Source organism: Bombus bifarius, unplaced genomic scaffold (assembly GCF_011952205.1).
Source record: "Bombus bifarius isolate JDL3187 unplaced genomic scaffold, Bbif_JDL3187 scf7180000007966, whole genome shotgun sequence".
Lineage (NCBI taxonomy): Eukaryota > Metazoa > Arthropoda > Insecta > Hymenoptera > Apidae > Bombus > Bombus bifarius.
In genome coordinates, this window is record NW_022884352.1 from 3,915,538 (window position 1) to 3,927,544 (window position 12,007).

At 40.1% G+C, this 12,007-nt stretch overlaps 1 protein-coding gene across 1 annotated transcript in view; it reads right to left on the reverse strand.

The window, feature by feature from the left end:
* Nucleotides 1–68: 68 nt before the first annotated feature.
* The window catches only part of LOC117206804 (protein gooseberry-neuro-like), a 28,153-nt gene continuing 16,214 nt past the window's right edge, over nt 69–12,007 (reverse strand). Inside the window, exons 4-6 of the mRNA XM_033446454.1 lie at nt 2,157–2,353; nt 1,083–1,503; nt 69–483 (exon numbers count right to left, since the gene is read on the reverse strand). Of these exons, the coding sequence (XP_033302345.1) occupies nt 251–483; nt 1,083–1,503; nt 2,157–2,353 (851 nt within the window). The 3' untranslated portion in view covers nt 69–250. The remainder of the gene's footprint in view (nt 484–1,082; nt 1,504–2,156; nt 2,354–12,007) is intronic.

Consider the following 12,007-nt stretch of genomic DNA (forward strand, 5'->3'; position numbering starts at 1 on the left):
ATAACTCGAAGACCACAAGAGACAAGCAGAACATATCTAAATCCACCTTTATCCATTTTCCTTATTTATATTTCTCAGATATCTCGACTGTCTAAAGTAAAGACAAAGCAAACTTGCTAAACTCACAGGGATTATTGAAGAAGAAGATGGAGAACCGGAAAGTTCTCCAGAAGGCGAAACCCATAATGCGCAATAAAACGTCGATCGATACCTAACTGACTTTTACTAATGCCCATGCAATCATCGTCCGTTAAAATATGCCGCCCACGCTTCGATGATAGTTCAACTGAGCGTGTTGGGAATAATCGTAGCCCTGGTCGTACCATTCCGCCGCCGATGCAGAATTCCCGGTACCAGAAGACGGTGTACCAGCATGACTCGCGTGCGAGGAATGTTGATGACTCGAATGACTCGACGTATATTCACCTTGGAAGTGATTGAACTGTCCCCAGCCGAGTTGCGCCCTGGACCAATCGGTGTTACCTGAAATTGGGTCATCGTCGTTGCTCATTATCGTGTCTCAAGTATTAAAATTGCACGGAATGCGAGCAGATTTAAGATTGTACACATTAATTTATAAATTATAATTTTTGTTAAACGTATTGCACTTTTTCCAAGAAGGTGGTTCAATTCAAGGTACATGTTATCGCTGTGAGAAAATTTCCAAAGATACTCTTCAACCAATCATAAAAAGCGCACAGAAAAAGATGATAATAAAAATTGGAAGTTTTCACAAAAAATTGTATCTAATTCGCTGTGATTTTAATTTTCGCACCACGTATTACTCACTATGTACTATCCGTAAACGATTTTTTCAATTCATTACAGCCCCAAGCCAACCAAACCAATTGCGATTCAAGTACCGGGCAGCTGAAATTGTCGAGTTCCTGCACGGGTTCTCGCACTCTACTAATCATGTACGTACCTGACTATTATGGATAATGTGAAATTGCGAACATTATAAAAAATAGAATTGATCAATTTGTCTTTGGAGTGGCTCGATAAATAAAAATAGTAAATAAAAATAATATTGCCAAAAGAAGAACGAAATTTCAATATTTCCATAATATAACACAACTCACCAGGGTTATGAGAGAGGGTCGTAGGTGCCCCGTGAGCCGCAGGAGGCTGAATCGTCGGTACTTGTCCAAGTTGCATTGCGTGTCCTTGTAAAGAACTCAAATGTCCCGAAATCGACACCGCGTGTCCTTGAAGGGCACTACCGATCGTGGAAGGCACTTGGGCCACGGAAGTGGTGGTTGACATCTGTGCATTGGTTCCTGGAACCTGATGAACAGCGGTGCTTGCTTGTTGCAACGTCGTTGGGCTATGGTGCAACGTGGTTGGAACTTGCGTTATTCCAGATGGTATTTGAGGGACCTGTGGTATTTGCGCAAGCTCGTGGCTCGCATATTGACAGGGAGTCAATGGCAAGTTTGCTACCGAGTGAACTATGCTTCCTGCATGCTTTCGTAGTCGCGCTCTGCGATTGCTGAACCACACCTGGAATTAAAAGTGTGTAAAGTTTGATTCAAATATCGAGTATAGAACTTCATAGTCAATTCATTTTCATAGTCAAATATTTGTAGTGATATGAAAGATTAAATTATGCGAAAAATACAATGGTGCGTCAATATATCTTGTAGCCATTGTATAAATGTCGACGTAGTGTTTAAAGTAGCAAGGTATTCTTTTTAATTAACGAATAAAAAATCTAATTAAGAGTCGTCCCAGGAAAATTTGATATTTGTAATACTTTCTAGTAAGTAAAAAAAAAAAGGAAAAAAATAGAAATTTTAAATTGTACGATGAATGTAATAACATCTTCATGTGCTTCTTTAAAAAATGCGAATAAACTCGTTGCTCGACCTAATATAATTGAACAAACATCCTTCTATTCATTCCTAAAATTGAAATATTTCCATTCAGTACATAATTTAAGATTTTCGTTCAGCTATTGTATAACTCACCCTGTAACAAGGAACTAGCTTTCCATTTGAATCTCTTTCAAAGTGTACTATTTATTTTAACCATACGAGGCATTCTGTGAATATACATGTATATCTTGAATACCTCAGTAATTTTCACGTTCCTCGCACGACTAAACGCAAAAAGGGTAAATTGTCAGGATACTCGACAAAAGGCATGAGACTCACTTGAATTCTTGCTTCCGTGAGACCAGTCCTCTGAGCCAATTCTTCCCTAGCATAAACGTCCGGATACTGAGCACGCTGGAACGCTGTCTCCAGTTGTTCTAGTTGTTCCCCAGTGAATGTCGTCCTGCTTCTCCGTTGCTTTCGCTTTAGAGGAATTCCAGGTTCGCTTTCCGTATCGGATTCATCACCACAACGACCTGTGGATCGTTGAATCGTGCTATCATCTTATTTACTCTGCGTTATACGGATTAATTTCGAGCCACGATGCAGCTTTATGATTAGTGAATCACGTTCAACGATACGCAATTTACATGCTAAATGATATACCTACCTATTCTTAGTTTTTTAAATACAATATATATCAGAATATAATGCTTTTACGAACTTTGAAATTAATTAATTAACTAATTAATCGCGCGAGAATCAATTGATCGATTATCGATCGGATCATTAATACATAGTAAAAGTTACGTACACGTACAATTTTTGAAGCGCGAGATTCAAACACAAGATTTTCATATCGTGTTATCAAGGTAAGAAATACAATAGTTCCTACTATCTACAGTAGTACTTAGACCTGTAAATACTTAATTATTTAATACTTAAATAAATGTAATTATTTAAGAAGATAATTAAAGAAAATATATTTGGATATTAACTAGGAAAAAACATAACCTTCTAAGATCGAAAGAAGAAATTCTCGTACTCATAGGTTTCTCGAAATCGAATCGAACGATTTCTCCGCGTTCCCTGAAACAGTCTGCAGCTTTCACGCCATTTAATTCCGCTTCACGAAACAAATCCGCAGGTAGGCAAACATCAGGAGAACTAATCCCCATCAAAGGTACGTAAATAGTGTCCTGTCATAACAGACTTCTCTCCTTATTCTTGCATTCATTCTACCAGTTAAAAGAGCACGCGAAACGCGTCAGCGATTGAAGATGAAATCGACCGTGCCAGAGCTCTGATTTCGTTTTACCCAAACGATTCGTTGGACACGTTCGATGGAACCGAAGAACAGTATTTCAATAACCTCAACCACGAGGAATCGATCCTCGATCCAACAATGGGCCTCGTTTCTGGACGCTCGATTGAACGATAATAGCGGACAATCGATGATACAATAGAGAGTCGACTTAGGGGCAAACTGTGCTTCGATTGATCGCAATGGTCATCTTTATTGGCTTATTTCGTGATCCGTATATTGTTATATATCCTTGTGCTTTTTACTGCCATTGAGAGAAATGGATGCACGAGCTGTTTACGTTCTTATATTTGGCCGAATAAATACGAAGGAAGTGTTTAAAGAATACGAAGAGAATATTTAGTTTACAAATCATGAATACAATGAGTAAGAGGATATGAAAATTGGCATTACTGGTTCGAGTATTGAATTGAAAAAGAGAAGACATCTTGAATGTTCTCCCGAGTGTTGTTTGCGTCGATGAAAGAAGATTTCTGAAGGAAAGAATTTTTGCGTGACGCACTTTGATCTCCCAGTGTGATTCCTGGAAGGGATTTGGGTAAGGTGAGTTATGGAAATGCAGTTTGATTTATTTGTTTCTGACGTATTGGAATTACTAATTGTACGCATTGTTTTATTTTATTACTTATATTATTATATTTTCTATTATTACAACCTCAGTTTAAAAATCACCGATACAACGAACAAGAGGTATTTAACAATCGGCATATCAAGTGTGGAGAATCAAATCGAGGAAGGAAAGACAATTTGGATGTTTCTGGTTCTGGGTGAGTGCTGAATGCTGCGATCAAACGAGTGCTGCCACCTACTCCTACACCTGCCAAGTTCATGCTGCCTCTTCCTTCGATAGATGACAGTACCTGGTTAATCGCAGGTAAGAAACACAACAGCGTACGACAGGAACAAATATTATTAAACTTTGTATTGAGATGAATATTTTTTATCAAAACGGAAAGAATCAGGGAAGAGTCAGAATCAGGACAGAACGGACGGAAATTAGTTTCATTTTTTCACTGCCGTCTATCAGAACATACCTGTAGATAGTGTTTCTACATGCGCAAGTTGTAATAAAAGTAATCCAATTCAGCGGATTACTTTGTCAACTTTTGCTATTGCGTCTTCCTAGCTAGAATCATAATTTTCTTCCTTGTATCGTTCGAATTTCGATATACGTCTGCAGAGACGTACAAATTTTTACGCATATATAGGTGCTGACTATATCGGTTGAGTCATTTTTTTGGATAATATTTAATTACTTGAAAACTAGACTTTTTTCAAATGCAACGTAAAATTTCCAGTTTATAAAAATGTCTATAATCACGTGGAATTAATCTAATTCGGCAAAAGTCGAGTGTTAATAAAAAACCACACAAGTATTTCTTATTGTATGTATATGTGAAGTAAAAATATTCACTTCGATAATATTACATAACGAATTAAGTACAAAGACAGCGTATTTAGGCTGTATTGAAATAATTAAATATGAAATAAATAAATATTCGCTGTATGATTTTCCTTATGGAAGTTTCAAGGCGAAGCAATTTTTAAAGAATACGATATGGAGGACAGTATCCTATAAATCTCCATTGTGAATTCTAAAAAATTCTATTAAAATTCCAAAGAAGAATGTTAGAAGCAGAGATTTTTTTCTCGTGCAGAAAAAGATAGTAATATTTGGCAAAGAAGAGGGATCAAAATTTGACAAATGTGACGCGGCCTCCAGAAAGTGGAGCCACTTCAAAAGACCGCCGCTGGGAATTCGACAGGCAAATTGCACACTTCTGTCGCAGGCTTGGCCGCTCCCCGGCACAAAGTGAAAACCACAGGAAAAGAGGGTATTGTTCATAGCATGGCAAACGATTCGAGACAGGTTCTACTGTCCAAAAGGCAAAACATGACTCGTCGCCGTTTCTCAAGCAAAAGGATTCCCTTTTTCTCGATGACACAATGTCGGTACCTTTGTGGTTTCCTACGTTTTGTTACCATTTCTAAAGATTTATTGAAATAAAATGAACGAATAGGATAATATATGTTTTGGAAAAGTATACGAGACGAGTTTCTAGACATTAGGAAAAACATCGTTTATTTATAGAAATGACCGTATCCAAGAAATAAATTTAGAATTAATTGTTCTTAATGAATTGTTGTTTCTATCAGGAATAGTAAAGAGTAAAAAATTAGGCAGGATATCTCAGTAACTATAATAACGTATAATTGTGAGGTATAAAGAAAAATTTCAGAAACGCATCCAATAACATTGTAAACCAATAAGAAGCTAAAAAAGCAAGAAAAATCTAAACAATCTCCGATCCTTGAGTTTGACAATTTCGTTTCACCTCGGGTTATTAGAAAAATTTCAGGATCGTCCTTATAAAGCGATCCTAGTCGTCGTTAAATATCCAATGAGTGTATGAAACGTACGCGTCTCGATGATCGTGGTGGGTTTAATGTGCCGTCGTGGTGAAATATCGAAGAACATTTTTTGGTCTGTCCGAGTTGGTCCGCGGTGTCCCACTACGAGGTGACAGGAATTTAAACCGGGTGTCCGTCGGCTTTATTGTAAATGCAACTTGTCTCCGAAGCATTCTTCCATTCTTCCGTTTGTCATAGAAGAAATGCGTACGGGCCGGCAAAGGTGCCGCCAAAGGGATCACCGAGTCTCCTCTGTCGTTCGTGTCCAACGCGGGAAATTTTACTCTTGCGACCGGTAGCCTTCGGATCGAATGGAGAAACGCAACTTTCCAAGCTTCTTCTTCTCGCGTTGTTAGTTAAAAGCGGACCTTGGAACTCGCTATGTTCTTTCATACTACGTGGCTGTGATTCCATTTAAATTAATTTCATTTCGAGCAACGCCACTTTCGCAGCTTCCTTCTTTTTGCTTCGTTAAACAAAAGCGGAGCTTTTTGAGAAGCTTTTTCGTACTTCGTTTATATAACATAATTTAATTTAATTTACATCAATTTCGAGAATCATTATTTTCAAATATTCCCCTTGTTATACGCGTAGCTGGTTAAAAGCGGAGATTGGAACTTCGATAATAGTAAAAATTAATTTAACTTGGAGCAACGGTATTTTTCAAGCTTCCTCTTGCTTAGTTAATTGAAGGTACGTGGAAAGAGATCGTGGAATTTAAGAGAACCCCTTGTACCCTGTTCATATAGTTTAATTTAATTCAGTTTCATTTCGAATATTCATCATGTTATACGTATAGTTAATCGAACGAGGTGGAGATTGGGACGTGCTAAGCTCCCGCGCTATGTTCGTATAATTTAACGTGATTCAATTTCGTATAATTGAGTTTCGAGGAACACCACTTTCTGAGATTCCTTTTTATATTACGTATAATTAGTCGAAAGCAGAGATTGAAATTTATCGAGTTTCCTCCATGGAGGAACCGCACTTTTCCATTTGAATTCCATTTTCGTTTGTACTTTTCATGGCATTTAATTCGTTGCATGGCTGACGACGAGTCAGTATCGAAGCTTGTTCAGCTGGATAATTGGCGAGAAGCGAGGATTGGAATTTATAAAGATAATTACAGCGAGTTTATTAACAACGTTCGCGTATGAGGGCGACGTGCAGTCAAATTCTGTACAAAGTATACGCGTGTCGCGTTACTTTCATTCTATTTAACACTTTGACTGCCACGCTGAAATCACGTGTTTCGCTGAGGACGCCACGGAAGTATTTTTCTTATTCAAAGCATATAATGGCAAAATAATAATAAATGGACGATGTAAGACAACATTCTTCCCCGATCGACCGTTTATCTTATTGGTGGTCACGGGTGACCACCGTGGCGCCTTGGTAACAGTCGATAGCGACGTATTATAACGAGGCTTCGTTCATTTCAACAAATCATTCGCATTGGTTATTTCGTCATAGGCAAAACGTGCAGAATATATCGTTGAAACGCGTAGAAGATACTGGTAAACGGTATTTGCTCGTTCTATATATAATAGCAAGGTATGTGCACACTTCTAACTTCGATTATACGATTATAAAGCAACATTTACGATTATTTTCTAAGCTGTGTTTATAATAATATTCGTAGATTAGCCCTCAAAGATATGGATGCAGACACAGTGCACCGTTAGATGCAAGATTCGTTCTCATTTTTTTTATCGATGTTCCAATAAAAATGTTTAATCGTTCAGTGGGACATTTTTTACTTCAAAGTATCTTCTATTTATCGGTTATATTCAAAATGCCCTAACTGTCAATTTTCATTAGATTTTTACAATTGTAAGAAGTTGGAGCTCTTCGGTCACCAATGACCACCGTGGAGAAACCGTGGCGTGTCATATATGACCAACGTGGCAGTCAAAGTGTTTTGTGAAAAATCAATAGAGCTCATGCCGAAGATTGAACAGGAACGTCAAAGTGCGAACGATTTTACTTTACACCGAAGCCATAGAGAAGAAGCTTACGTAGGTGACGAGTTATCTAGCCATTTACAACTGTTGCAAGCGGTCGTGCACAGATATCGAGATTCGTTATACGGCGCAACAGTCTCTCGTTCATATGTAAACGTACAGGACTTTGCTCAGCAGGGATGCTGACCAGCACATTTCAGGATGACGTTGCTTCGAAAGAGATATTTGCTCTCGACTTCGCGGCCCTCTCTAATTGATTACACGCATCTTTTCACGCGTTCTATTCAGCCAATCGCCTCTCTTTTCATCTCGGTTGAGGGCCGATATTGATTGTGCCTATCAACGAGTAAACCCGACCGACAGCCGGAGATCGTCCCGTGTGAAGCGAGTAATTCACTGGTCAGGCATTTGTCGTGCGTCAACCAACGTCGTATATCAGCTTCTGATCATGTGCCGTGGATATCGATGAACGTCTTGTCCGTGTATTCTCGTCGCGAGAGCAAGCTCGAATAGAACGATCGAAGAATCGTCGATTTTGAGCGAAATTTCTCTTAGCAGCTTCGAAGGAAAAACAGTATCAATAATAAGAATCCCTAGCGGAAATTTTGCAAGCGGTAAATTTCATGGCAGTTCTTTGTCCGCTCAAAACCACATTCTTCTGCTACTCTCTTCGAATCCGCTTCGGATTTTTGTATTAATTCGTTAGAAGACTATTTTGTATTAATTCAATTTTTTTTTATTTATTTATTTAAATTTTACAATTTGTCCAGTAGGACGTTTGGTAAAATATTATAGCGGTATTAATTCAATGGAGCGGTAATGCCATCCTCATCTTCGCGATTCGATCGCTGCTTGCAATTTTTCGAAACTTACGAGTGCTCGTTCAGAGCTTCGCAAGCAGCTCGTACAAGTTCGTACAACGAACGAATTGGTCGTTGAAAATCGTGGAAAATCACGGTGGAGGATAAAATTTTGCTGTTCGAAAGGACGACGGAGTTGTCGAATCTGCCCCCTCCCGCAGTAAAAACGAGGCAAACGTATCGCGCCGTAAGCAAACAACGTTGGTTCCTGTTCTGCATCCGTTGTGTCGTAGGGAGAATCGCCGCTTTCCTGCGCCTCCCTTTTGCTTTCCGCGTGTCGAATCGCGGCCTGAATGGTGGAAAAGGTGCCGCACCTTCGTAGGTTATAAATCTAGTCGGGCCCTCCCTGTCCCACCTTTCTCTCTCGCAGCGGTCCTAGGGGGTCTTAGAGCGTGTGTGAGGTCCCCTAAATGGTAACAAATGTCTACAAAATGCCAACAATGAGCCGCGAAGCGGTTGACATCCGAGAGCGCATTTTATTTTCCTGTCAACGCTCCCTCGTGGTGAGACGAGGAAGGAACCATGTGCTTGTCATGGCAAACTGGTATATGCGTCGTTGTTTAAAATTTCGCACGCGAACTCGCTGTCTGATTATTCGAAACAGTTAAATAAATTTCATCTACGGCTACGTTCCGTTAGAATTGATCGTATTCTACTATTCCATTTTCCATTCCCCACATATATCTCGTTACTTTTCACGTAACGAAATTTCTTTTCCAGAGAACCTTTCGCGCCTATGAAAAATAAGGAAAATTCTTCGAGTTCGTTGATTCTCAATTTCGCTTTTCCTCGCATCGTAAAATATCTTTCCTCGAATATATAGCGACGATAAAGTAGCTCTTACGTAAAGGAAAATCAAATTTCGTGGATGTAAAGTGAACAAGATCGAGCCGAAACCATAAAATGGCGTAGAAAGAGCGAACCGCATAGATGACTATAATTTATCTTGTTGTCAGCGTTGGCCGCAAGGGAAGAAAGAGGAGGTCGATGGGACAAGACTGTCAACACGAACGACTATTCTTTCCCCGTGTATCGACCTGACCGAACCACTATAGCGCAGTTCTTCAAGTACGAATCAGGGCACGTAGGTACTCTTGGGAATTGTAAAGAAGTCACCGCCCAAGGATCATTAACCGCGAGCATGGTGGTCTCTGTTCATGGTGGAAATCGCACGGCAGAATTTTAAGCTCGGATCTAAGGCCCGTTTCCGTCTTTTGCCTGGTAAAAAGGAAATCACAGCGAACGTTGACTCGAAACGATTCCATCTTCCAACGTTTCCCAAGCAGATAGAATTATAAGATCGATCATCGTTCTGGATAGCAGATTGATCTTTCCGAAGAATTTGGAGGCGACGAAATGCGCATTTAAAATTTCTATTTTAATTTTGAACCCGTGCTTCGAGCTTATACTTTGCTTTTACAGGGTCGACCATGCGAGTTTCTGCATTTTATTTCAAGTAACTTTAAGCGATTGTAATTTTCATTCCTAACGTATTCGCTGGCAAAATTCCGAAAATATTCGTCGTGGGTGAAAATTCTTTCGTACTAACTTTACGTTTAATTATCTTACATTTGCTTTTATTCGTGGAACGATACGTTTGTTCTCTGAGAAGATCGGTTAATTATTCCTCGATTCGATCGAGCATTCCGCGCTTGGTAAACGTTATTCTGCAGCTGCATTTATAAATCTTGCAAATTGCCGATTCCTAGAAAGCACCTATGTCTCCTAATCGAAGGCAGCGACTCGCATGGTTCATGTACCGCAATGATTTATCGCTATCATTTTGCCTGGTGGTGGCGCAATGCTCGAGCAACGTATATTGTGAAATTTTTAAGATTTCATCGAATCTACGATTCTTCGAGTGTCACACTTCCCAATTCGACGTAATCTCAAACTACTTTTCATCCGACCGCCTCGATCTCGCCCGGTTGCATTAATGTTTTTACCAGGTACCGTTTCACAGATTACAATCAAACGTGAACCATTACATGGATCGGTCGGTGTATTCTCGATCTGAAAAGGATTATATGCTCGCGTGACAAGGACCGCAACAGCTTGCAGCGTAACATATTAGATACACGGCTTGATATCACGCCGGACAGGCTGCTCCTTTTCTTTGACATTGCTCCTTTTTCCATTCTGACACACTCGCCCCTCACCTCTTTTTCATTTGCTCCCATTCTTTTTTAACGTTGATGCTTCATTGCATCGAAACCTCAACCGTCTCTCGCCTGTCTTTTTTTCCCCCGATCGTTTTGATAAGGTTCGCTGGGATCAACGTGGAGCGGAACATTGACGTTTATTTCATACTTTTAGCGATAATATCGTGTCTCTTATAGGTTTATCGAGCGTTGTTTCCGGACAACACCGTAGCCCGTGTTAAGGCAGCGGTTCGACTCGTTCTTTTATATTATTTCTATCAAATTATGTATTCAGATGTGATTAAAATATGAACCTAAGGTTTACGAGCGGTTTGACGCGATGTCAAACACCAGTGCCAACACACGCGGATATTCTGTAAGAAGTGGTAAACAGACGAGCAACAAAATACCTTCCGCTAGTAAGATAATACGCTATGAAATTATGGTAATTACAGCCGGGAATATTAATATTTATCGAACAGATTTACTTCTAACAAGTAGAGATTCTACCCTCGTAAAGTCCTTCTATCCTTCTAGAAAACTATGGTCGTCGATGTACTCGTAAAAAAATAAATTTACACAGCGCTAATAACGAGTTAAATAGTCTTAACGAGTGTTCGAACGTGGCATTCGACGAATTACAAAGCCAACTCGTTCGTTGCTAGCTCGATCTCAAGCGTCTTTGCAACCCAAATAATCCTTCTTCGCCTCGTAACTCGTCACGTTCCTTGGATCCTCAGCCTTGCGTCTTTTTTACGATGACTAAATACGTAAATAGATCGATTAAAATAACCCTATGCTACCTCGCAATCCATTAAATTTGCTCGATTTTCAACACCTGTACCAGACCCTAATGACACGTTCTATCTCTTTTCGCGTGTCAGTGTACTTAGTTGGATCGGTTAAATCAATGTCTCGAATTCTCAGCGGCGCGTCGATCGTCGATACAATCAATAAACCTGATTGTGAATCACTTAGCGGCGTTGCTCATCGGGTCGGTTGGTTCTGATTACGTAGGAGGTCGGAGGTGGTGTAAAGTGTAAAGCATCGGAATGGATATACATATAACACACGTGGAAAGGAATAAGAGAGAGAGAAAGAGAGAAGAGCGAGAGAAGGAGAGGGTGGGCAGGACCCATTAGGCTAATCCCTCGTCGGCGGCCTCGGCCAAAGGAACGGAATAAGAAGGAATGAGAAAGCCACAGGCTACGTGTCATTCCTGCTCGCCTGCCGACACCTATACTCGGCCGACACCTTCGTGGCCGAGCTGTACGAGTATATCCGTTCAGAGGTGCTCCCTATCACGACCGCTCTCTCGTATTCCTTCGCCATCCGCGCTGGAATTCGTCCATTGTCCTTTCTCTGCGTAGCGCGAATCCGCGTACACCCCTGTTCTCCAGCGTTGAAACGCTTACTATGCATAAAAATCGGACGATTCGGATCATCAGTGAAACAACGTATAAAAATTGATCGCGGTTGTACTACCAGT